Raw genomic sequence first — 26,675 nt, forward strand, 5'->3', positions numbered from 1 at the left:
GGAAGCACTTAAATTTTAAGAAATGGTAACAAGAGTGGATATTCTTAGAAATCTATTGATTTAAAACGCTTCCCAGTCTCTGTCCAATCCCGTCAAAGCCCTTATAAATTTAACATGCTGCTTTTTAACAACTGATTCAACCCAAATACTTGAGGGTTAGATATCTTATTTAGAACATGCATTTTGCTGTTCAGCAAGTAAGAGTCTTGCTGCCACAGCTTATCTTACTCCTTTTTGAGAATATGGGGATATACAGAAAAGCTGATGAATTCTGATAACCTAAAGTGGCGATTTGCAAACTCTGAACTGGTTATCTGGGTGCAAATTCTTTCAATATAATCCACAGGTAAAGAAATAAAAAATGCAAATTCTTAGGTAATCAATTTGCCACAGAGATTAGGAGTCAGTTTTTTTTTTTTTCTTTTTAGCAACTGATAAGGTGATCTAGGGGTCAACATTTATAAAACATTGATGTAAGTTTTTTTAAAAAAAAACTTTTATTACCCTGTTAACTTATGATGTAAGCTTTTTGAAGAAATAAAATGATTCAGTAAAATCTAAACTTTACATATTGGATCTGGCTCACGATTCTTTGTGAGTCAAATTGGGGGCCAATTATTAACAATATCTTCTTAATTGTCAGGAAAATCACTTTATCACTTTTAAAAAATTAGTAGACTTTAAAAAAACAGTTTTAGGCTTACATAAAAATTGGGCAAAAAGTACAGAGAGTGTTCATAGACTCCTAGCCCCTCACCCTCACTTGTCCCTATTATTAACATGTTGCATTAGTGTGGTACATTTGCTATAACTGACGAGCCGATATGGAAAGTGACTCCTGAAATGACATGGCAAGGTTGCCTAACGTATCAGTGGCTGGGCTGATGCTGGGAACAAAGTCACACCCACACTCTCACTTCAACAATCTCCCTGGTAATTTCTCTGGCAGAGATGTTGTGTGCAGATTAATACCATAATGACTGTAATTGTTCTGCTCCAGTATCTGAACACCAGTGGTTGCAGGACCTATTCGACTAAGCACTTTGATTGGTGCCTGGGATTGTTGGTATTTCTCCTGACTCCATCTTCACTTTCCTTGTCACCTTGGACACAAGCTTTAATGGCTCAGAGCCTGAAGCGTGTAAACCTGTGAAACAGAACAACATTGCACAATATTAACTAATTTACACCTTGACTCTATCTAAAGGGAAGTGAGGTGGGAGCAATGATATTGACGGTGAAGAACTGGACTGGCATAAGTTACAAACATGCTTGACTTTCCCCATAAGGATTACAGAAGGATGTTTCATTCATTCATTCATTCATTCATTCATGCTGTAAGACAGCCTGGGGATCCTCATTTTAAAGCACAGTCCTTCCCGCAAGGAGCCACTGTTCTCCCAACTGTGTATAAGAAGGACACCAAGAGAAAGACCCTTATAACATTATATAGGTTCCCCAACTGTCTTAGTAATGAATCCTAGAGTGGGCATCTAGCCCAGTGCTTAGGGGGAGCTTGGGTGGGGTGAGTGGAGTAGCATCTTCGGGAAGGGTTCCTTCCCCTGGAAGATGTGACTTTGTGAGCTGAGTTTTAAAGGTTGAGTAGCAGTTGGCAAATTCCCTGGAGAGAGCATCTCAACTCTTTTGTACTGAAGAACCAGCCATTTTTGTTCCCAGTCCGCCAGGTACCAATACACTGTGGCGCCAGGTGTGACTCACCACGTGAGTCTGACAACACCCAAACTGGTTTATACTCGGTTCAAAGAGTCCACTGATCATGTGCTTGGATGTCGTGGTATTATTACATTGCTACAAAAGTTTACTCTTAATTTCTCTACTTGTTACAGACAAGCCTTCGTTCAGCACAGGACCAGATAGCATCTGATGGGCACCTGGAAGCCTGTTAGAAAAGCAGATTGTTCCAGCCTGCGTTCTAACAAGGTCCCCAGGTGACCCTCGCACAGCATAAAGTTAAAAGAACTGCCCTAGAGGAAACGGGACTCAGTACCAGGTGGGTTTGATCATTCATCCATCTCAGTGCCATCTGCCATCTCTGCTTCCTTCAGGTTTAGGAAAAGGGTCACATTTTTAAAGGTGATATTGGCCACGTCCCCTTCCAGTTTCAAAACTGCATTTCCCCGCTGTTAGGCAAACGTCTTATGCAAACCCGACTGCAGGAGAGAAACTCAACACGGGAATGCAACTTCCAGAAATTCTGATTAGCCTCCGTCTTCCCCTTTGATCTGGCCCCGCAGCCCGGGCAGCTCCGCTGACCGCGCTTCCTTCCCCGAGATCGCTCGTCTGCCGGGCTGCATTAATGAGATCCGTGTTGAGCCGGTTCCAGGGTCTGCTAAACATCAAAGGCACAAAAGAAGCCCCTAGTTCCTTCTCCCCCTCCCCTCTAAGTGATATTTAGTCTCTCTCTGCAGAGGGAAGAGTCAAATCCCCTGCCCACGCCGAGATGGGGAGACCTGGAGAAACACGCGGCCCCCTCCGGAGTCCGCTACAGAGCTCGCGGCTGCTTGGGGCGCAGAGTGGGCGGGGCCTGGGTGGTAATGGGGCGGGGCGCTCCGCTCCGGCGGGGCCAGACGGTGTGGAAGCGCGGGCGGGGTTGGCGGAGGGCCAAGCTCCTGGGGCGGGGCCGGGTGCGGGAGGGCGGGGCCGGGTGCGGGAGGGCGGGGCCGGGTGCGGGAGGGCGGGGCCGGGTGCGGGAGGGCGGGGCCGGGTGCGGGAGGGCGGGGCCGGGTGCGGGAGGGCGGGGCCGGGTGCGGGAGGGCGGGGCCGGGTGCGGGAGGGCGGGGCCGGGTGCGGGAGGGCGGGGCGAGGTCGCCGGGCTGCAGTCCCGCGGGCGAGAGCTGGCTGAGCCGCGGCGCGAGACTGCTCACCTCCGGGGCGCTCGCGCGGGGATCGCGTCTCCGGCTCACTTTGCGGCCCGCTGTCCTCCTGCCCGCCTCGAGGGTCTCCGGCCGGAGCGCAGAGGGAGGGGGCCGCGCTCGCCAGCACCCCGCCGCCCTCCCCCGCTTGGGGGAAGAATGTGCCACCAGCTGTTCTCCGCTCGCGAGCGCTGCGCCCAGTAGTGAGGAACTTGGAGGAAGAAGAGACAAAGGCTGCCGTCGGGACGGGCGAGTTAGAGACTTGGGTTTGGGCGAATAAAAGGTGAGAAAGACAAGAAGGGGCGGGGCAATGGCAGCGGGGGAGCCCCGCGGGCGCGCGTTCCCAAGAGTGGCACCGTGACACGCATGGTTTCCCCGGACCCGCGGCGGCGCTGACTTCCGCGAGCCGGAGCGGCACTCGGTAAATCCGGGACTGTGCTGGAACAATGGATAACTTCTTCACCGAGGTGAGTACGCTCCCAGTCCGACCTGGCCTCCGGAGCCCAGGGAAAGAGGCGACTGCCCACCACGCCGCGCGCCCTGGGTACTTTTCCCTGAGCCCGGGAGGGCGCAACTTTCTGGGAGTCTCCTGAAAACACCCCCCGTCTCCCCCGCGGAGTCTCTGATGAGTAAGCCCAGGCAGGTTTTGTTTCGTCCTGTCCCGCGCTCGCACTTTGCTCCGGGAGGTAGCGAAGGTGCGTTTCCGTTGGCGTGGGTGGCTGGCTCTCGGGGCGCCCCGGGACACCCCGCGCCAGGTGAGGCGGCGCGCGCCAGGGCCCGGGCGGGGCGATCCGCCCGCTCGACTGCCCGGGTGCAGGAAGCCCAATAAAATGTTCAGCGGGGACCTGCCTTTCTCCAAGAAAGGTCTGGTCTGGTATTTCCTTTGCAAAACGTGCGGGCTTCCTGTGCAGGGGTTCAAAAACTTCCAGAGGAGACGGCTTAATGAAGTGTGAGAAGGAGAGGCAAGGGTTTAATCAGTCACTGTTTTCCTTGCCTGCCGAACCTTGGAGACTGAAGTTCTTTGCTCGCCGAGAAGTGCTCTTTTAAGGCTTGGGACAATTCCAGACCCTGGGATCAAAAGATCATATATTTGTGTGGAGTGTCCATGCAGATTTTGAATTCGAATGTAAAGAAAATTCGTTTAGGGCTAACAATGGCTATTTTAATAGATGAAACGGATGCCCTCTTTAGGGTCGTTGAGGGTGGGACACTGAAACTTAACTTTAGAGCCCTGTGTCCCCCCTCTGGGATCGAGAGTTACTGTGGTTTCTTGGCTCCCTTTCCTTTCTTGGTTGTGTTTATTTAATAAATTCTGTTTAAGTTTGAGGTTTGAAGTGGCTCAAAGTAAACTTAGTTGAGTTGAGAGAGTCTGATGTGATTTTCGTTGAAAGCCAGGGCATGTTTTTTGAGTGCAGAACCGCCTTGGAGTCTTCCAGCAAATCAGATTGATGAGGGCTTGCCTCTGTGTTAGCCGACTTGGTTTATCTGATTTAATTGGATATAATATTTCAAGTCATTCTGCTTTCTGCATGCTCACTGACTATTCTCAGACAGCTATTCCTACTGGCCAAAGTGATAAATGCATTCTTGTTTAGTAGTCGTATCTTGTTTTTAAAAGTGGTATTTCAGATGTGATACCCACATTCATTGTGGAAGGAAGACTAGAAAGGAATTATCCATCAATACATATTTTTCCTTTTTTTAAGAAAGTGAAATATATATAATTATGAGACGCTAGCATTTTCTAGTCCATAGACCTTTGTTTTTATGCTTGTCAAAAGGCACCAGAACTTTCTGTAAGAGTTGCACGTTGTCCAGTGGTAAAGGACCCTCGGGCTGCAGTGAGTTCCGGTGTTTTAATTGCTTGCATCTGTAAGAAAACGGAGGCCCTGCCCCTAGGGCAGTGATTCTTAACTTTGTTGTTTTTGTTTTTGTGTTCTCTGTCCCTTAGAAAATCTGATGAAAATATAGAAATTTGTATTCAGTTTGCAGGGATCGCAGTCCTCCTGCAGTCTGTCTGAGCACCACGGGGGTCAGTGACTCCCCTTGGGGAGAACTCTGCCCCCTAGTGCAAGTGGGGGAAACATCAGGATAACGCGCTACAGTGTCCTGATCTCGTGTTACCCAGTGAGACTTTGACTTTTCAAAGTACTGTCTTCGTCTTGCACTGGATACCTTGGTTCAGTGTAAAGGCGCCTGGTTGTTGGATTTTATTTCTGTGATCAATATCATTTTGCAGTTGGCCATTAGCGATCTTCTACTCTCTCCTCTTCATTTTGTAGACAGAATCTTAACCCAAAGATATGAGTAAGTCCCTTGCCCAGCTTTGAAGAGCTCGTTCACGAATCCAGAGCCTTTTTCCTTTGCTGCTCGTGACTTTGGTGTTTCTGGGAAATTTTCGCTTATTTAAGGTTATACTTTCAATCTTGTGATGTATGTGTATTACAATATTAATTTCTAATCAGCCACGAAATTTCCACCCTTAAACCTAATCACTTTGAGTGAGAAGGAAGCAGGGCCGGTCAGAGAGGCTAAATAGTGAGATATTAATTGTAGACACACTCCTAACATAGATCCCAGCTCCCCTTTTTGTCTCTCATGTCTTGTAACACAGCATCCTTTTGTTAAATTGTCAGTGAAGAAAATGCTGTAATGTCCTGTTATAATAGAAACAGTGAGTGTGGAAGTGATATATTCCCAAGGACAGCTAAATTGGCTTCCTTATCACTAAGTAGAATCCTGTTCTCTGCTTAACTTTTCCTATTGTGGCTTAGGGGTAAATGACTTGTTGCTTGTTGGACAACAGTTTAAAGCCAGTGCTAACAATTGGGGGAAAAAGTACTTAATGAGATGTTGTACATTTAGCTTTGTGTATGAATAGCCAAATAATAAGGAAATGGGAGCTGCCTGTGATTCGCAGCTGCTATTTCTAGCTAGACCAGGGTTTCTCAAACCTGGTACCATTGCTGAGTAATTCTTTGTTGGAGGCTGTCCTGTGTGTTGTAGGAGGTTAAACGCATCCCTGGACTCTACTCACCAATTGTTAACCCTATCCCCCATTGTGACAACCGGAAAGGTCTGCAGATATTGCTGAATGACAGGGGAGCAGAATCACTCCCAGTTGAGATCCACTAAGACCTGTGAAGCAGTTACCTGGCGGTATTAATTCCTATTTGTGTTGCAGGCACAGCCTTGTCTGCACTTGCCTGTTTTAAATAGGATTTGGCTAGGTGTGGTGGCTCATGCCTGTAATCCCAGCACTTTGGGAGGCCGAGGCGGGAGAATTGCTTGAGCCCAGGAGTTCAAGACCAGCTGGGGCAACATGGTGAAACCTCATCTCTGCAAAACTTAGCTGGGTGTGGTGGTGCGTACCTGTAGTTCCAGCCAGTCTGGAGGCTGAGGTGAGCCTAGGAGGTCCAGGCTGCAGTGAGCCATGATTGTGCCACTGCACTCCAGAGTAACAAACCCTGTCTCACAAAATAGACTCTTACTGCCTGCTAGATTGATTGATTGATTAGATAGATAGATAGATAGATAGATAGACAGACAGACAGACAGACAGACAAGATAGATAGATCCTACTGCCCGCCAGGGGGAAGCTTGCAAAGCTTGTGCCTGTCAGCTGACAGCTGCTGACTTCAAAATGTTCTCCAGGATTAGAGAAACTGAGCATGCCACATTCCTCAGTTTGTTTCTTCATGGGCTTCATCAGAATTTTATGGCTTGTGTGTATGCTTTGGGGAAGCTTGTTTTTTCAGCATTTCTAAGTAAGTTGATAAATTTACTTCAACCAGAAACTAAGTTTAGATGTGTCTGTAACCAGAAGCAATAATAATAAAAAAGCAAACAGAAAAGGGTCAACCAGCAAAGTGGCAAGGCTACTGTGCAAACTTATGTTGATGTGCTGAAGTGGACACTGTTTTCATGTCCTCAGGGCCAAGTACAGTGCCTGCAATATAGTAGGGGCCAGTAACTACCAAATGAACTTGACCTTTCTGTTTCCCTGTTAGACAGAGGTGGGGCGTGTCTGTTCAAATACAAGATATTTGAGGATTATTAGTGAGACTAATCAAACACTTTGATTTTCAGAATAAATATGTAAAATGTACATAAGTAAGATACAAATACAAATATAGAAAGCAGGTATTAATGTTTAATGGATAAGTTAGAAATTGTTAGTGGAAAATATTCCAGGCGTACTTATTTCTTACAGTCTGGTTCACTCTGGATTAGAACAAACGTCATTTTAAAGATGTGAAGTGGAAACACCAACGTCTTCTACTTGGGAAGGGACTGTGGTTGTGGTCGGTTATCTGGAGTTGTTCAAATAGCTTTTTAAGTGAGTAGAGTTCCCAAGCCTATTTTCTCCCCATTTGGTAGTGTATTTTTTTTTTGTTTGTTTGTAATCTACTGACATCTTTTCTTGTTAGAGAAAAATACAGATATTGGTATTTTGGGCAGCCTTCTCTCCTCACCCTCGATCATCTCTCCATGTGTAAAGGGGAACTGCTGAGGACTTCTTGTGACACCAGTTCCTGAAGGCATCCCCTTTGATGACTATAAAATCATAATCAGGAAATTAGCTGGGACCCTTTCCCTTTTCTCAAAATGGAAATATAGTGTGTTGCCTTTTCTCTGTAGTTGGAAAATATTTCTATTGTCAAGTACTCATTTTTTTTGGCCCCTGCCATGTTGGGGACAGCAAAGCCAGGGGGAGCAGCTGCAGCGGGACAGTTGTTGCAGCAGGAGCAGTGAGCTGTCTGGCCCGGGTGGGCAGGGTAGGACTGCTTCCTCAGTCCATATCATATGGCCAGCTGTTCCTGCAAAATCAGGCACAAACCAGGAACAAGCTGGCATGGGCAGGGCCTTCACTGTTTAACCAGAGTGGTGGAGGGAGAGAGCAGTGTTTGCTTTTCCAGTTTAGCTGGCTTTAAGTGTACTCACCTTCGAAGATGTCAACCTTGAACGTGCTCTCCTGCTGTTGCAATTGGTAGGACATGGAGTATCTCATTATTATTACTATTATTATTATTATTGTTTTGAGACGGAATTTTGCTCTTGTTGCCCAGGCTGGAGTGCAATGGAGCGATCTCTGCTCACCTCAACCTCCACCTCCCTGGTTCAAGCGATTCTCCTGCCTGAGCCTCCCCTGTAGCTGGGATTGCTGGGGTTACAGGCATGCGCCACCACGCCTGGCTAATTTTGTATTTTTAGTAGAGATGGGGTTTCTCCATGTTGGTCAGGCTGGTCTGGAACTCCCGACCTCAGGTGATCTGTCCGCCATGGCTTCCCAAAGTGCTGGGATTACAGGCGTGAGCCACCACGCCCAGCCGGAGTACCTTATTATTAATGAATTTCAACAGTTTGGATTTAGAGTAACTGATAGGTAACATTTTCATGTCACTAGCTTGCAGGGGATGTTCAAGAATGAGCCTCCAGTGAAGTCTGGATTAAGCATTTCCCCTTGCCTAACTGCCCCCAGGCTGAGTGCAGAGTGCCCTATTTTAGCAACAGCGCTTGGCTCCCTCCGATGGGATCTCAGCCAGGTGCTCTGAATCCTGGACGTGAGCTCTCTGGTCTGTAAATGGCCATAATAGTTGCATGGTTATCAGCCAAATTTGAGAGAAGACTTACAGAGCACTTGGCACATAGTAGGTGAGTAATAACAAAGCCTTGGTCATAGTAACCATATTTTGAAATGAAGAACAAGTGGCCCTTGGTGAATGAAATGTCAGTACTCCTGGTGCAGGGAAATCTCGACCTTAGAGCTTTTGTTCTGAAGTAGCTTCCTGCGGCGTGTTGCATTTATTTGTTTTCTCTTTTTCAGCCCGTACATTTCTGGCAGATTTTGTATTTCCAGAATTCTGTCTAAAGCATGTTCCTATTGCTTATAAAATTAAGTCCACATTCCTCAGTCTGGTTTTCCGATCTTGTAGCTCTCTATTCTTTTCTCCCACGTGATTCTACACCAGGATCTGTTACCCAGTTCCACTATATTCTTTGTGCGGGCAGGCCTCTCTGCCTATCGGATGTCCCACCTGTCTGGCTTCTTGTTGAAACCGTCTCTAACAGGTCTAGTTCATGGTGACCTCTATTCTCCTTCCTCTGAACCTGGCTCTCTTTCTGTCTTGGTCTTGTTAGGAGGGATTTACTGCTGTTAGCTAGAGGCTTTACATCCTTTACAAACCCTCTCCCCTTTTCAAATGAGTAAACAGCCTTGAGAGGTTAAATATCTTATTTGTAAGTAAGTTTCATCACTTCCTTGGCATTGAAAGGTCCTCATGGTTGAGATTCAATCTTTGCGTAATGGTTATTTTCAGATTATTTTATGGCGGGAAGGCGAGATGCTTCTAACTTTTTTCCTTGATTATGAAGCATTTTACAGTTCTTTGAAGACAATAATAAATGTGACTGGTGTTTCTTGATTACAGTCAGCCTCGTACTCAGTATCTGTGGGTTCTGCATCTCTGGATTCAACCAACCTCTGATGGAAAATATTAAAGAAAAATATTGCATCTGTACTGAACATGTAGACTTTTCCCCATGGATTGTGGTATCTGGGGAAGGTCTTGGAACCAGTTCCCTACAGATACATAGGGACGACTGTACTTACTATGTTCCAGGCACGTTGCTGGCACTTCACATTTAGTAACACATTTAATCCCTTGAACAAGCCTATGGGAAAGGCTCTATAATTATACCTGCTCCATAGATGAAGAAAGTGAGGCACAGAGAGGTTAACTGACTCAGTGTCACACAGCTAGAAAATGATAGCCAGGATGTGAACCCAGACAGGCTGTGTCCAGAGCTCCAGAGAGTTCTTCACTGCCACGCTTTTCTGTCCTACTGATGTCCTTTGCCTTAAACCTGCATCATCGTTCTCTAGGCTTTCTGATGAAATGCCCTGAAAGTGGGCAGTTAGTAAATGATTTTCAAGTGGAAAACTGCATGGGAGTTTGGGAAAGCAAGTCGTCCATGCCCTAGAAATGTTGAAAACTCCTTAGGAAAATGTTCATCAGCTTTTAAACATGCCACTGATTTTTATTTGGTTTGCTTTTTACTTAGGAAAGCCACTTTTTACAAGGAAACTTACTTCCGTTTCCTTGTAAAATGCACGTGTGTGTGTGTGTGTGTGTGTGTTTTGTTGTTTTTTTGAGATGGAGTCTCACTCTGTTGCCCAGGCTGGAGTGCAGTGGCGCAATCTCAGCTCACTGCAACCTCCACCTCCCAGGTTCAAGTGATTCTCCTGCCTTAGCCTCCCAAGCAGCTGGGACTACAGGTGTCCGCCACCATGCCTGGCTAACTTTTTGTATTTTTAGGAGAGATGGGATTTCACCTTGTTGGCCAGGATGGTCTCTATTTCCTGACCTTGTGATCCGCCCGCCTCAGCCTCCCAAAGTGCTGGGATTACAGGCGTGAGCCATCATGCCCGACCCATAAAGTGTGGTTTTAAAGTGTGGTTTCTAAAACTGGTTGTCCAAACCTCATGAGGATGGTAGGAAGGTTTACATGCTAAAGCACTTAGGGCCGTGTGCTCATTCCTGTAATCCCAGCACTTTGGGAGGCCAAGGCAGGTGGATCACCTGAGGTCAGGAGTTTAAGACCAGCCTGGCCAACATAGTGAAACCCTGTCCCTAATAAAATACAAAAATTAGCTGGGCGGGATGACACGGGCCTGTAATCGCAACTACTTGGAAGGCTGAGGCAGGAGAATCCCTTGAACCCGGGAGGCGGAGATTTTCAGTGAGCCGAGATCGCGCCACAGCACTCCAGCCTGGGCGGCAGAGCAAGACTGTCTCAAACAAAAACAAAAACAAAAACAAAACAAAAAACAATATAAAAAAATATTAAAACAAAGTAAAGCTCTTAGAAAACAAGATGATTTGAGAGGTGTTTATTTTTTATTTTATTTTATGTTGTTTTATTTTATTTTATTTTTATTTTTTGAGACACAGTCTTAACTCTGTCGTCCAGGCTGGAGTGCAGTGGCGCAATCTCGGCTCAGTGCAAGCTCCGTCTCCCGGGTTCACACCATTCTCCTGCCTCAGCCTCCCAAGTAGCTGGGACTACAGGCGCCCGCCACAATGCCCAGCTATGTCTCCCTCTTATATAAGGATACTTGTGATTACATTCAAGGCCCACCCAGATAATTCAGGATAATTTAGAAAATACCACGAGCAGGCCGGGCACAGTGGCTCACACCTGTAATCCTAGCACTTTGGGAGGCCTAAGCAGGTGGATCACGAGGTCAGGAGATCGAGACTATGCTGGCTAACACGATGAAACCCCATCTCTACTAAAAATATAAAAAATTAGCTGGGCATGGTGGCGGACATCTGTAATCCCAGCTACTCAGGAGGCTGAGGCAAGAGAATGGCGTGAACCCGGGAGGAAGCAGAAGACACAAAGAAGCTCCCATGGTGTGGCTCTTCATGTTTTGTGGTAGACGCATTGAGACTTTTTTTTTTTTTTTTTTTTGTTTTTTTTTTGTTTGAGACAGAGTCTCACTCTGTTGCCCGGGCTGGAGTGCAGTGGCCGGATCTCAGCTCACTGCAAGCTCCGCCTCCCGGGTTCCCGCCATTCTCCTGCCTCAGCCTCCCCAGTAGCTGGGACTATAGGCGCCCGCCACCTCGCCCGGCTAGATTTTTTGTATTTTTTAGTAGAGACGGGGTTTCACCGTGTTAGCCAGGATGGTCTCGATCTCCTGACCTCGTGATCCGCCCGTCTTGGCCTCCCAAAGTGCTGGGATTACAGGCTTGAGCCACCGCGCCCGGCTGAGACTTTTTTTCTATGCCTTCATATATGTATGTTTCTGATAAAACACACCTGTAACGTTTTTCACTGAAGAGTTGATTGAGAAGAGCTTTAAATATCATTTGTGGGGCAGAGGCAGGAGTACAAATTCAGGCCCCATATCACATATCTAAACATTTAAAAGTTATAAATCATGCTTACAAACTGGTAAATAAAATGACTTCTACTCTGCCTGGACAAATACATCTGTCATTAGGACAGAATCAACAAACATGTTTCTAGCTATGGATTTTATTGCTGATAGCAAAATATCAAACATGAGTGAATTTAATTACAGTTGCCTGTGTCTGGGTGTGCTGTGGATGTTTCATGAGTAATAAAGACGTATACTCCATAGTGTATTTTCATAAATCTATTTTTCTTGTCCATATTTTAGCGAACTCGTTATGTGGTTATAGTCAAGATTTTCACAATAGTTTGTTTTACGGACAGTAATACTATGGTGGAGAACCTTTCTTTGTGGTTCTTAGATTATTCTTTTTTTTTTGCAGGGACAGAGTCTTGCTGTTTCGCCCAGGCTGGAGTGTAGTGGCGCAATCTTGGCTCACTGCAACCTCCACCTCCTGAGTTCAAGCAATCCTCCTGCCTCAGCCTCCCAAGTAGCTGGGATTACAAGTGTATGCCACCATGCCTGGCTAATTTTTGTATTTTCAGTAGAGACGGGGTTTCATCATGTTGGCCAGGCTGATCTCAAGCTTGTGACCTCAATTGATCCACTAGCCTTGGCCTCCCGAAGTTCTGGGATTACGGGTGTGAGCCACCCCACCTGGCCAGATTGTTCTTTTCTTAATCTAAGTCTAGAGATGGCCTGCTTTGCTGAGGCAGAACAGTAGTTACTGACCTTATCAATGAAATTCATACAGCAATATTTAGATTAAAAAAAGAAGGAGATTGCATATGATAGATTATTGATTTTAAGAAGTACTACAAAGTATTTTAATTTCATTATCCAGATTGAAAATCCATAATCTGAAAATCCAATATTTGAAATGCTCCCAAATTGGAAACTTTAAAAAAAAACTTATTGTTAATTGATACATATTAGATTTATATATTTTCCAGGTACATGTGATCATTTGATACATTCATATAATCACATCAAGGTCATTGGGATATGCATTACCTTAAATTGTTATCTTTATGCTAGGGATATTCAAATTATCCTCTTCTAGGTATTTCGAAATGTACAATCAATTAATATTCACCATAGCCACTCTATTGAGTGCCGAAATGACACTCAAAGAAAATGCTCTTTGGAGAATTTTGGAGTTTCAATTTTTGGATTAGGGATGCTGAACTGGTATATTGCAAATATTCCAAATTCTGAAACACTTTTGGCACCAAGCCTTCTGGATAAGAGATAACCAAGGATTATGTATAAATCATTATTATTGATACTGTGATTTATTACCATTTCTTAAATCAGGTATTTCTGAAGTTCTTTATAACTTTTCAATGCTGTGTATGTTATAAAGAAAACTGAGGCCAGGCATGGTGGCTCATGCCTGTAACCTCAGCACTTTGGGATGCCGAGGCGAGTGGATCACTTGTGGTCAGGAGTTCGAGACCAGTCTGGCCAACAAGGTGAAACCTCATCTCTACTAAAAATACAAAAATTAGCCAGATGTGGTAGCATGCACCTGTAATCCCAGCTACTTGGGAAGGCTGAGGCAGGAGAATCACTTGAATCCAGGAGGCAGAGGTTACAGTGAGCAGGGGTTGCACTACTTACTCTTACTTACTCTGTTGCCTGGCAACCCAGGCAACCCAGGCAACAGAGTAAGACTCCATCTCAAAAAAAAAAAAAAAAAAAAAAAATGTGTTTTCAGAGAATATATCGTAATGCATATTGGCCAGAAAATGGTCTATATGAAATGTTTCGGAATTAGGTCTATGTGAATCTTTTCCTTCTCAGTCATGCAGATGTTTTATTCTGATGTTTAAATATTTTCTTGAATTATTAACTTTTATTGCATGTTTCACATCCAGGTCCTCTCTGATTGAGGAAAAGTTTTCTCTAAAATTATTCAAAACATTTGTTAAGCTAAATGGCCAAATTATTTCTGTTTGGGTTTTGAGAAACTTTTGCTAGTATTATTAATAGTAAGTGATGGTTGATACTAAATAACTCCCGCCAATAGAAATTCAAAATTAATATCACTTTCCAAGTATGACCATGATTTGTACTTTATTTGAGGAGTGTCTTCATGTTTCCTTTTTTTTTTTTTTTTTGCCATTTTGATGTGCGGGGGTATCCGGGTTCAAGAGTAGTCTGCCCATTCGTCCTGTGGATATGTCATCAATTATATGAATATTTTGAGTTGTTTCTAGAAAATAGCACATGAACGCTTTTGTACCTAAGTCGTTGCATGTTTATTTGATTATTTCCCGAGGAGTAAAATTTCCCGGGAGTGGAAATGTTGGATCACAAAGTTTGCAGGTTTTTATTTGGATTATTTGGCAGTGGAAGTTTCATGAGAGGTGTCAGTGCAGCTGGCAGCGGCACGGCTGAGATACCCTGTCATGACGTATTTATGACCCCGGGGATTTTCTAACTCCTTACCAGAAGCTTAAGGAAATACATTGATTAGCGGAGGAAGTTAGCTCATGATACTAGATTTTTCGTTTCCATTTTTAGGTCTTCTGTGAACCAGAAGAAGGCCGTGTTTTCTGTTAATTGCAAACAAGGCTGTTGATTCGCATGCTCCACCCCACCCCCCAGTGTGGTTGTTGATGTTCATTTAAGGCCAAAGCACACTCAAGGGACTAGGCTGTACATTGTCTGGGGAGCCAGTGGACACTCATTTGGGGAATTATTTGTATGGATTTTTACTTTATTTTATTTTTTTTTTGAGATGGCATCTCACTCTGTCATCTAGGCTGGAGTGCGGTGGTGCAGTCATGGTTCCCTGCAGCCTTGATCTCTTTGGCTCCAGCGATCCTTCCACCTCAGCCTCCTGAGTAGCAGGGACCACAGGCCTGTGCCACATCGCCTGGCTAATTATTACATTTTTTGTAGAGATGAGGTCTCCCTGTTTTGCTTAGGCTGGTCTCAAACTCCTGAGCTCAAGGGATTCTTCCCCTTTGGCCTCCTAAAGTGCTAGGATTATAAGTGCGAGCCATCGCACTTGGCCAATTTTTCTGATTTTTTTTTTTTTTTTTTTTTTTTTGAGACAGAATCTCGCTCTGTCACCCAGGCTGGAGTGCAGTGGTGCCATCTTGGCTCACTGCAAGCTCCGCCTCCCGGGTTCACGCTATTCTCCTGCCTCAGCCTCCCAGTTAGCTGGGACTACAGGTGCCTGCCACCGTGCCCGGCTAATTTTTTGTATTTTTTAGTAGAGATGGGGTTTCACTGTGTTAGCCAGGATGGTCTCGATCTCCTGACCTCGTGATCCGCCCGCCTTGGCCTCCCAGACTGCTGGGATTACAGGCGTGAGCCACTGCCAATTTTTCTGATTTTTATTTCTTCGCATTGTAGTATCCTTGTGAGTTAACCCTAGATGGCAACAGTTATTATGTCATGGTGGTTCACACGTTAGGTGGCCAGGATGTTAGGGAGTGTGTGTGTGTGTGTGTGTGTGTGTGTGTGGGTGGGTGTAGGTATGGGTGTGTTTAAGGCTTTTTATTTATTAACCTGCGAAATCTTTCTGGACTTTGAAATAAGAGTTTAGTGCCAGGTGAAAATACAGTGCATCTATGACAATGTATATACCATTGTCATTTAATACAGGTTTACTTCTGTTTATTTCTACCCATATTTTGTTCTTCTCATGATGTGACCCAGGGAGATTTAGCAGTTGAAGGCTGAAGAAACGAGAACTCTCGTTGAAACTGGGCAAGTTACTATTGCAGAAAAAAACACAAGTTCACCCTCCTCTCCCCTCTCCTCCCCTCCCCTCTTTTCTTTTTCCTTTTCTTTCTTTTTTGATGCAGAGTCTTGCTCTATCTCTGAAGCTGGAGTGCAGTGGCACTATCACAGATCACTGCAGCCTCAACCTCCCAGGCTCAAGGGATCCTCTTGCCTCAGCCTTCTGAGTAGCTGGGACCACAGGCATGTGCCACCTTGCCCAGCTAATTTTCAAATTTTTTGTAGAGATAAGGTCTCACTGTGTTGCCCAGGCTGGTCTTGAACTCCTGGGCCCAAGCTGTCCTCCCTCCTCAGCCTCCCAGAGTGCTGGGATTACAAGTGTAGGCCATCACACATGGCTTAGCACAACTTTGTAAAACTCACCCGTCCAGATGGCTGAGCTAACCATTCTCAGAAACAAAACTGCAACCCTAGAGCAGATACGTGAACACTTTGCCTTGGCCCAGGATCCTGAAGACAGTGACCATGGACTTGCTGGCTAGCCTTGCCTCCTCTGATGCCTGCTGCAGCTCACACTCTCCTCTCCTGACCCTAGAGGCTGCTGAACACATGGCCCTTCACACACTCCTTTTAGACCAGCAACATATTGAGCTGTTTCAGCTTTCCCTTGCACTTCATTTTCTTTCTTTTTTTTTTTTTTTTTTGAGACGGAGTCTCGCTCTGTCACCCAGGCTGGAGTGCAGTGGCCGGATCTCAGCTCACTGCAAGCTCCGCCTCCCGGGTTCACGCCATTCTCCTGCCTCAGCCTCCCGAGTAGCTGGGACTATAGGCGCCTGCCACCTCGCCTGGCTAAGTTTTTGTATTTTTTTTTAGTAGAGACGGGGTTTCACTGTGTTACCCAGGATGGTCTCGATCTCCTGACCTCGTGATCCGCCCATCTCGGCCTCCCAAAGTGCTGGGATTACAGGCTTGAGCCACCGCGCCCGGCCTGCACTTCATTTTCTAGAGAGCCGCGCATCTATTTGGATCTTACTTTTATCTCCCCAAATTTGTTACTGTTGTTGTTTTCTCTCTCTGAAACTTTGCTGTCACAAGCTGGATTCTCTTAATATCTGATTATCTGATTATTGCAGGTGGCTTGGAGCTAAGGGCTAAGGTGTGCAGTCCTCTGGGAGTTTTCCCCCTCGGATTCTCAGATGTGGGCACATGTGCCCTTTTGTTCAGATCTTCTGATCCCTGGCACCCTTGATTTTTTATTTTTATTTATTTTTATTTTTTTTTAGACGGAGTCTTGCTCTCTCACCCAGGCTGGAGTGCAGTGGTGGGATCTTGGTTCACTGCAGCCTCCGCCTCCTGGGTTCCAGTGATTCGCCTGCCTCAGCCTCTGGAGTAGCTGGGATTACAGTCACGCACCACCATGCCTGGCTAATTTTTGTATTTTTAGTAGAGACAGGGTTTCACCATGTTGGCCAGGGTGGTCTCGAACTCCTGACCTCAGGTGATCCACCTGCCTCAGCCTCCCAAAATGCTAGGATTACAGGCGGGAGTCACTGTGCCCGGCCCCCTTGACGTTTTTGGCCAGATCAGTCTTTGTTGTGGTGATGGTGGGGTGGTGGTGGTGGCTGTCCTGCCTATGGTAGGATTCTGAGCAACATCCCTGGTCTTGAATCAGGAACATACCCTCGCCTCCTGGTTGTGACAACCAACTGTCTTCAGACATCACTAGGAGGCAAAATTGCTCTAAGTTGAGGACAACTATATCATGTCTATACTCTTAGGGCCACAGATTAAATTTGTTAGTATTTTTTCGATCTTCCTCATCTCCACTGTTTCCTTTTTTTTCTTTTCTCTTTTCTTTTTTCAGACCCTGAATTCCAGCAGATCTACTGTTTCCTAATAGCCTTTCACAGTAGGAAATGTGTGGGAGACCACACATTTATCAGTGTTGAAATTTTATTCTTTGGGATCCAGACTCTCCCCATAAGGTTTACGCATTTACAATCATTATTTACTGTCTTGAGTCATGTGTTCAGTTGTTCAGCCTAGTTAGAATATTCCCGGCCAGCTGGAACCACTGCCCTAAGGCTTTCATTGGTCCTCGTTCTCGGACCCCTCACCCCCTAAGTGCTTTTTTAGGTCCTTTCCCTAGAGTGTTAGAGAAATATTTATTATACTGAGTAATTAAACTGACAGTTGTTCTCCACTAGGAAAAAGAAGGTCGTATTATCTCATAAAGCTTTGAGGACATGTCAAGTTATGTCAAGGTAAATTACATCTGCTGCCTTCTCCCACATATATCTTGTATAGTTATTCTGGTATATACTTATTTTATTTTATTTTATCTTATTTTATTTTAATTTCATCTTATGTTATTTTTTGAGATGGAGTCTTGCCCTGTCATCTAGGCTGGAGTGCGGTGGTGCGATCTTGGCCCACTGCAACTTCCACCTCTCAGGTTCAAGCGATTCTCCTACCTCGGCCTGCCGAGTAGCTGGGATTACAGGCGCATGCCACCATGCCTGGCTAATTTTTGTATTTTAGTAGAGAGGGGGTTTCACCATGTTGGCCAGGCTAGTCTTGAATTCCTGACCTCAAGTGATTGGCCCACCTCAGCCTCCCAAAGTGCTGGGATTACAGGCGTGAGCCACCGCACCTGGCCTATTCTGGTATACATTTTTTTAAAAAGTCTAGACTCAGAAGTCACCCAAATAGTACAGAGAAGCCGTTTCTGTGTACCTGCCACATCCCTGGTAGTGACATCTTACATAACAAAATACAGTGTCAAAATCAGGAAGTTGACATTCCTGCAGTCTACAGGCCTTATTCGTGTTTCACCAGTTTGGCATGCATGCATTTTTTGTGTGTGTGATTCTGAACAGTGTTAACACATGTATGGACTTGTATAACCACCGCAGTCACAATACAGAACTGTTCCATGACAGTCCCTTAGGCTCGCCTTTGGTAGCACCCCAGCCTCCCTCCCTCTAAGCCCTAACACCTACGTCTGTTTTCTCTATAGTTTTGTTATTTGAGAGTATTGTATAAATGGAATCGATCAGTACATATTCTTTTGAGATGGACTTTTCACTCAGTGCCTTTGCCGCCCATTCATGTTGGTACACATGTCAGTTTTGTTCCTTTTTATTATTAAGTAGTATTGCATTGTTCAGGAACAGTTTTATTTATTTTATCTTATTTTATTTTTTGAGATGGAGTCACGCTCTGTTGCTCAGGCTGGAGTGCAGTGGTGCAATGTTGGGTCACTGCAGCCTCTGCCTCCTGGGTTAAAGCGATTCTCCTGCCTCAGACGCCCAAGTAGCTGGGTTTACTAGCGTGTGCCACCATGCTAAATTTTTTCTTTCTTTTTTTTTTTTTTTTTGAGACCGAGTCGCCAGGCTGGAGTGCAGTGGCACAATCTCAGCTAACTGCAGTCTCCACCTCCCGAGTTCAAATGATTCTCTTGCCTCAGCCTCCCACGTAGCTGGGACTACAGGCATGTGTCACCATGCCCACATAATTTTTGTATTTTTAGTAGAGACGGAGTTTCACCATGTTGGCCAGGATGGTCTTGATCTCTTTGCCTCATGATCCGCCCGCCTTGGCCACCCAAAGTGCTGGGATTACAGATGTGAGCCACCATACCCGGCCTAATTTTTGTGTTTTTAGTAGAAATAGGGTTTCTGCGTGTTGGCCAGGCTGGTCTCAAACTCCTGACCTCAGGTGATCCACCTGCCTTGGCCTCCCAGAGTGCTGGGATTACAGGCGTGAGCCACCCCGCCCGGCCTGCGTGTATATTTATTCCGTTATTTAACGTGTGAAAGTTTATTGGACACTTAACCATGGGCTAGGACTGTGCTGAGCTTTCTACATCTATTAATTCATTTAATCTGCTTGGTAGTCCTTAAGTGATTGTGTTGATTACATCTTTATTTTATGTAGGAGAACACAGAGTCTTAGAGAAGGGAGGTGGTCTGCTCAAGTTCACACAGCTGGGAAGTGATAGAGCCAGGATTCCGGCCAAAGAGCTCTAGCTCCATGAACTCATTTTGGAGGGGAAGGCAGTTGTTCTGGTAGATTTTTTTGTTTTGTTTTTTGTTTTTGAGATGGAGTCTTGATCCGTTGTCCAGGCTAGAGTGCAGTGGCATGATCTCTGCTCACTGCAACCTCTGTCTTCTGGGTTCAAGAGATTCTCATGCCTCAACCTCCTGAATAGCTGGAATTACAGGCGCCCGCCACCACGCCCAGCTAATTTTTGTATTTTTAGTGGAGACAGGGTTTCACCATCTTGGCCAGTCTGGTCTTGAACTCCTGACCTCAAGTGATCCTGCCCTCCTTGGCCTCCCAAAGTGCTGGGATTACAGGCGTGAGCTATCACACCTCGCCGTTCTGGTAGGTTTTTGAAGTGGAAAGGATGTTTTTGAAGTTCAGGAATGCATATTTGCTTCTTCATACAGAGCAGAGCAGTCAGGTAATACAAGTCCAAAAGGAATTAGCTAATTGCTGCCAGTGACTGGAACAAGGAACAGAAATTTTCCTATAGCCGAACAAAAGCAGAAAGATAGACCTTCCGCTTAGTTTTGTGATGACAGCAGCTGCACACTCAACTGAGTGATTGGTAAGTGATGCCTGTTCAGAGTGAGGGCTGGAAAAATTGTTTCAGCGGGCCAGGTGCGGTGGCTCATGCCTGTAATCCCAGTACTTTGGGAGGCCGAGGCAGGCGGATCACATGAAGTCGGGAGTTTGAGACCAGCCTGACCAACATGGAGAAACTCCGTCTGTACTAAAAATATAAAAATTGGCCGGGTGTGGTGGCACATGCCTGTAATCCCAGCTATTGGGGAGGCTGAGGCAGGAGAATCACTTGAACCCGGGACGCGGAGGTTGCAGTGAGCTGAGATTGCGCCATTGCATTCTAGTCTGGGCAACAAGAGCGAAACTCTGTCTCAAAGAACAAAAAACAAAAAAAAAGAAAGAAAAGAAAAATAGTTTCAGTGAAATTTTGTGTTTCCAGGGAGTATCTGTGTGAAATGCCAAGGCCACACTGAATTTCATCAGTTATTTTTTTGGAGTTTTGTCTATTTCTGGTAAACTCCAGCTTCCATGAAGCAGCATTGAGGGAAAGTGTATTTGCTTTGGAATCCATATGCAGTTTGTAAATCGTGCTTGTAATCTGCTGAGCTGATGCTTCTGTCTGCCTTGTAGATGGAAGTGACAAGCAGCTGTCTAGTCTCTAGTCACAACTTTGGGCTTTTGAACTGTTCACATCTTCCTTACCCGAGTTGGGGAAATGTGCTGTTTCTTTCAAGTTTAATGATAAAAATTTTAAGAAACTGTTTTGGAAATCTGACGCTCCTTCTAGTAGTATGAGACTTTAAAAGGTAATGGATGGTTTGCATTTAAACCAGCTTTTGAAGGCTGTGATTCAGTTAAGGTGGTGCTCCTTGGCAGCTGCTAATATTTTATATTCCTATGGAATACATATTTTGTAGTTTAGAAAGAAAATGGCTAGCATGGTTAGATCAGCAGAAATATTCTTTGTTGTAAAGTATGTAGCCTGGAAGTTATAAAGGGATGGATACATAAGTTAGAGTTACTTTTTTTTTTTTTTTCCGGACCCAGGGTCTCGCTCTGTTGCCTAGGCTGGAGTGCAGTGATGCAATCACAGCTCACTGTAGCCTCGACCTCCTGGGCTCAAGAGATTCTCCCCGCTCAGCCTTCTGAGTAGCTGGGACTACAGATGTGTGCACCATGCCCATCTAATCTTTTCTTTTTTTCTTTTTTGTAGAGACGGGTCTCCCTAATGTTGCCCTGGCTGGTCTTGAACTTCTGAGTTCCAGTGATCCTCTCCTCCCCTCTCAGCCTCCCAACGTGCTGGGAATACAGGCATGAGCCACCATGCCCTGCTAGAGTTACTGTTTTGTATAGAATGGTAGTTCTCAACTGGGGGCACTCTGGCCTCACTGGGGATATTTAGAAGTATCAGGAGACATTTTTGATTGTTACCACTGATGGGAAGTCACTATTGGTGTCTAGTGGGTAGAAGCCAGGGATGCTGCTAAACGCCGTCGATTGCACAGGACAGCCCCCACAATGAAGATTGATCCTGTCTAATATGTCAGTAGTGTTAAGGGTAAGGAAAACTGATATAAAAGATTGATTTATAAGAATCTCCCCTCTTGTATTTTATTTATTTATTTATTATTATTTTTTTTTGAGACAGAGTCTTGCTCCATCACCCAGGCTGGAGTGTAGCGGGGCAGGGTCTCTGCTCACTGCAAGCTCCGCCTCCCGGGTTCACGCCATTCTCCTGCCTCAACCTCCCGAGTAGCCGGGACTACAGGCGCCCACCACCACGCCCAGCCAACCTTTTGTATTATTTTTAGTAGATACGGGGTTTCACTATGTTAGCCAGGGTGGTCTCGATCTCCTGACCTCGTGATCCGCTGCCTTGGCCTCCCAAAGTGCTGGGATTACAGGCGTGAGCCACCGCGCCCGGCCGTATTTTATTTTAATATTTTGCATTTTCTAAGTAAAATCATTATTCCTAAAGTAATTTCCATAGTGTATTCTTTGAGGTGTGTGTGAATGATGCATTAATCTGATATTCTTTTTTTTTTTTTGAGACGGAGTCTCGCTCTGTCGCCCAGGCTGGAGTACAGTGGCGCCATCTCGGCTCACTGCAAGCTCCGCCTCCCGGGTTCACGCCATTCTCCTGCCTCCTGAGTAGGTGGGACTACAGGCGCTGCCACCATGCCCGGCTAATTTTTTTTGTATTTTTAGTAGAGACTGGGTTTCACCATGTTAGCCAGGATGGTCTCGATCCGAAGAAGTCGTGATCCGCCCACCTCGGCCTCCCAAAGTGCTGGGATTACAGACGTGAGCCACCACACCCGGCCAATCTGTTTTTTATTAATTTTAATACCTTCATTATATGTAGTATAACTTGGTTATATTATATATCTGGATCTATAGTTATATATTTGTCTTATTTATTCCAACATTGATTTCTGCAGCGTTGGTGAATGGTTGGGATATTAAGCCATTTTTATTTCTAGGCCATCTCAACTTTGAGTTTCCACTGATATAAGAAAGGAAGGAACAGACAGTGCGGACCTGATGTGTCTATTTCTGAGATGAAAGAAAGATAGAAGGGGCTGACATTAGCGATCTACACTATATTCTTTGGACCTCTTCGTGTCATCTCATTATTTTAGTTAATTACCAACTTTCGGGTTACTAACCCTGACAATTCAAGATTCAGCATCTTTGAATGGCGTACGTGAACCTTTACCAATGAATTCATACCTTTTTTCTTTTCCGTTTCTCCCAATTTTGATGAGTAAGTGTGTGGTTTTTCTTCTTAATTTTCACCAAGCTTATTGTTTTCTTGCCAGCCACAGTAATGAATCCCTCTAAAACCTTGGTGAGGGCAGTTGAATCAGCATGCAAAACTTTCTCATTTGCTGAAAATAAATGGAAGGCTGCTTATAGGTTCACACCCTTACTGCTCTCATTAAATCTTCAGGCAGGAGGGAAATGAAATTGGATCATCTTAAAGTTCCTGGATTTAATCTATGATTTAGGAGGGAGTTCTTTCCATGCTTCTCCTCTCCTGTTTTCCCTTCCTAGCAGGAGGAGAAAAAAAGCAAGTAATTTAATTTAATCTGATTTTTTTTTTTTTTTGACTTCATGGCTTTTTGACATTGGAAGAGAAATGAACCATCTTTCTAGAGGAGCTTTAGTGTCATGTGTGCTTTTTTTTTTATTGATTGGGAATAACTTTAAAAGACTCCTCAGAACTCCAAATGGGATATTTAATTTGTTAGAACACGAGTCTGCACCACTGTCTGTTGACGGTGAAATGAATTGACTAAGTGGATAATTTGCTCAGCATTAGCTGACCCTGACGTAGTGGAACGAAGGTCTCTGGAGATGGTTCATGGTGGAAATCTGGGCTTGATGGGCCGGTAATGAGGCTTCAGCGATGACATCTCTACCAAGGCTGAGGCTTAACACTCAGGGAACCAAGCGATTCAACTGGTAAGTGACATGCTTTGAATATTTACTCATTAGCTCTGTTAATTCAGATTCATTATAAGAGATGTATGGTGAGTGAATTTTTTTTTTTTTCTTTTTTTTTTTGAGATAGAGTCTCGCTTTGTCACCCAGGCTGGAGTGCAGTGGCACAATTTTGGCTCACTGCAATCTCTGCCTCCTGGGTTCAAGCAATTCTCGTGCCTCAGCCTCCTGAGTAGCTGGGACTACAGGTGCGTGCCACCACACCCAGCTAATTTTTTATATTTTTAGTAGAGACAGGGTTTCGCTATGTTGGCCAGGCTGGTCTTGAACTCCTGACCTTAGGTGACCTGCCCGCCTCAGCCTCCCAAAGTGCTGGAATTGTAGGCGTGAACCACTGTGCCCAGCAGATGGTGATTTCTTTGCATCAGAGATGACTGCTTGTTGAAGACCACTGTTGATGGAATTCAGCGTGACTTCGCCTCTGCCATGGGACCTCTGATTGGCCTGCCATTGCTGTGGTTGTACTGGTAGCTAGGAGGGTTCTCACTCGCTGTCATTAGTGAGACCATGATGCTGTGGAGGGAGGTGCAGAGGATACCAAGGTAGTACAATTGATTGACTGGTGCGCCTTGGAGGGTCCCTCAGATTTATCTATAAACCTTTAAAAATAATAATGATAATCATAGAGGACATCTGTGAGGAACTTATTTGGTGCCATTTGCTGTGCTGAGCCCTTTTACAGATATCCTGGATCTCATTGAGTCCTTTGCATCTTTGGAATTGTTGTTAATCTCATGTAGACATGAACTACCTATGGCTTGGAACCCACTTGTGTTCCCTGGTGGGACTCTTGACTTCTGAAAGTACTTTTTTTGTCTTATACTGTATACCTTAGTTCAGTGTAAGGGGGCCTGGTTGTTAGATTTTATTTCTGTGATCAATATCATTTTGCCATTGGCTATTAGCGATCTTCTGCTCTCGCCTCTTCATTTTGTAGACAGAATCTTAACCCAAAGGTGTAAGTCCCATGCCCAGCTTTGAAGAGCTCGTTCATGAATCCAGAGCCTTTTTCCTTTGTTGCTGGTGACTTTGGCATTTCTGGGAAATTTCCATTTATTTAAGATTATACTTTCAATCTTGTGATGTATGTATATTACAATATTAATTTCTAATCAGCTGTGAAAGTTCCACCCTTGCAAAGTCCCACAGCCAGATGGGATCCCAAGTTTCTTGGCTCCTCCAGAGCCTGTGTGTTCATTTCTTCTCTTACAAGTTGATGTTTCAAGAGCTTATCACTGCTCTCACGGCCAGGTGGCTTACCAGTTCCAAGGACTGGCGGTGCCTTTATAAAATACTGAGACTTTTTCTAGTGCGATACGATCCCATACTAGGCAGTGATTAAATCTCAAAGTTATTTTCATGTCTTGGGTACCCAGTGGAAGGCATGTTTTGTGTAGACTCCCTTAAATGTAGGAGAGACGTATCTGGGGCTAGAAACTTAGCATTTACAAATAGGCAAAACAAAAGTAGTAGACTCAGCAGAAAGAACAGGTCTGCAGAATTAACAGTGGCATGCATAGGTGGGCCACGTAAGGTCTGTCAGGTGTCACTAATCCCAGTGAGGTGATGGTTATGGTGCATATTGATCTCTTCTGCTGACCGCTGTCTGATGCTAATAATGGATGTTAGGTTCTTGTAAGAATGGGCTTGCGGTCTTCTTAGCGTATTCCAGCAGAAGCTCCTGAAGGTCCTTGGGAAGATTGTCACAGGCAGGAATCACGTGGAGTGGCAGCGGAGGAAAGGCAGCCTGGCCAGCTGTTGGGATTGGCAGAACTGGCTGTGGCAGTGGGCGCTCAGCCAAGCTGCCCGCACTTCCTGTAAAACACCCTGGTCTCTACCCAGCTTCCTGTAGGTACTCTAGGAAGAAATGCCACCTTGAACCCGTGGCCTAGCTTGCAGTACCATGCCGGAACATTAAGGTCTTTGTCATTTGGTCAGGATCGGACGGACTTGTTTGTGTTCCTTTGCTTTTCCTGTCCCACCACTGAAGTTGGTATCTCCAGGTGTCTGTTTCCAGAGAGGAGCCCAGGTTAGCTGTGTTGTGTTGTTTCCTGTTTTAACTGAAATCCCATAAAAGGGGCCGAATGTAGTATCTGTCTGATACTAATAATGGATGTTAGGTTCTTGTAAGAATGGGCTTGCGGGCTTCTTAGCGTATTCCAGCAGAAGCTCCTGAAGGTCCTTGGGAAGGTTGTCACAGGCAGGAATCACGTGGTCCAGGTCCAGGTCGTTCCTCCTCCTGGTGTCTCTTGGCTCCCTCTCCTTCTTGTCTTTTTGTCTTGAGCAACTGTATCTTAACCTCCTCCCACTCTTGCCACACGGCGGTCTAGTCTTTGCCTGGCCTGTTGTTCTTGGAGCTGAGAATTTTTGCTGACCTTATTTCTGTACTTCAGCATGTACTTGTGCATCCTGGTTCTCACTTGTCTCTCTTGTTCTGACACAAGATGCTGTGGGCTCCTAGCCACACCCAAACCCCACGTTGCACACCTCCGCTTGCTTTGGCCACTGCCCGGGGTTGGCTCTGCTTCTGTAAGCAGACAGGTCAGTAGCCTGTCTTCCACTGCCAGCCTTCCCCGGCACTCTGGACACTGGCCAGCTCCACAGCCTATGACTTGCTGCTGTCCTGGGATCCCAGTGATGTCTTCATCCTGCCTTAACCCGAGTAGCCACCCTGCAGATGCGGTTTTGCAAAAGATGGCTTCATTCGCAAACTTGAGAAGAAGGAAATTCTGTGATACCAGGGTGAAAGTCGAAATTAATCATTCAGTCTTGAGCTTCAGACAGCCATACACGTACACACAAGGAGAAGCAGAAAACTAGTTTGAAATGTTCATATGCAATTCACACCCTAAAGGCCCGGATTCCTTCTAGCATTACCAAGTATGCATCTCTGTGCTTTATTGCTAAAGAGGACTTGACTATTACTCAAGATCTGAGTTTTTTAAATGAACTGACAGGAGTGTTAAGAGAATTTTGATGGCGGCCTGTATCTTTGTCTTTGAGTTTTTAGCATGTTTAAATGCCAAGTATGAGTTTTTTTTCCTCTATAACGTAATCTTGGAAGTGAGAAAAGGGTTTGTTTTATAACTAGGGAGAAAGAA

The 26,675-nt window shown here is 45.2% G+C and overlaps 1 protein-coding gene and 1 long non-coding RNA gene across 4 annotated transcripts in view; one reads left to right on the plus strand and one right to left on the minus strand.

The window, feature by feature from the left end:
* Positions 1-661: 661 nt before the first annotated feature.
* Positions 662-3,011, minus strand: LOC139363917 (uncharacterized). Of its 2 annotated transcripts, none has more exons than XR_011625129.1 (3): positions 2,886-3,011; positions 2,009-2,347; positions 662-1,147 (listed from the first exon to the last, which is right to left on the minus strand). It is a non-coding gene; the product is annotated as an uncharacterized lncRNA (long non-coding RNA). The 2 variants fall into 2 exon arrangements; XR_011625130.1 differs by having other exon boundaries at positions 2,009-2,350.
* LOC105492331 (myosin X) overlaps positions 2,838-26,675 on the plus strand; it is a 276,819-nt gene continuing 252,981 nt past the window's right edge. Inside the window, exon 1 of one of the 2 annotated variants that reach the window (XM_071099081.1) lies at positions 2,838-3,340. In XM_071099081.1, coding sequence (XP_070955182.1) covers positions 3,320-3,340 — 21 coding nt within the window. In that variant the 5' untranslated portion in view covers positions 2,838-3,319. The remainder of the gene's footprint in view (positions 3,341-26,675) is intronic. The other variant, XM_071099082.1, reaches the window with a different exon arrangement.

The sequence above is a fragment of the Macaca nemestrina genome, chromosome 6 (genome assembly GCF_043159975.1).
Source record: "Macaca nemestrina isolate mMacNem1 chromosome 6, mMacNem.hap1, whole genome shotgun sequence".
NCBI lineage: Eukaryota > Metazoa > Chordata > Mammalia > Primates > Cercopithecidae > Macaca > Macaca nemestrina.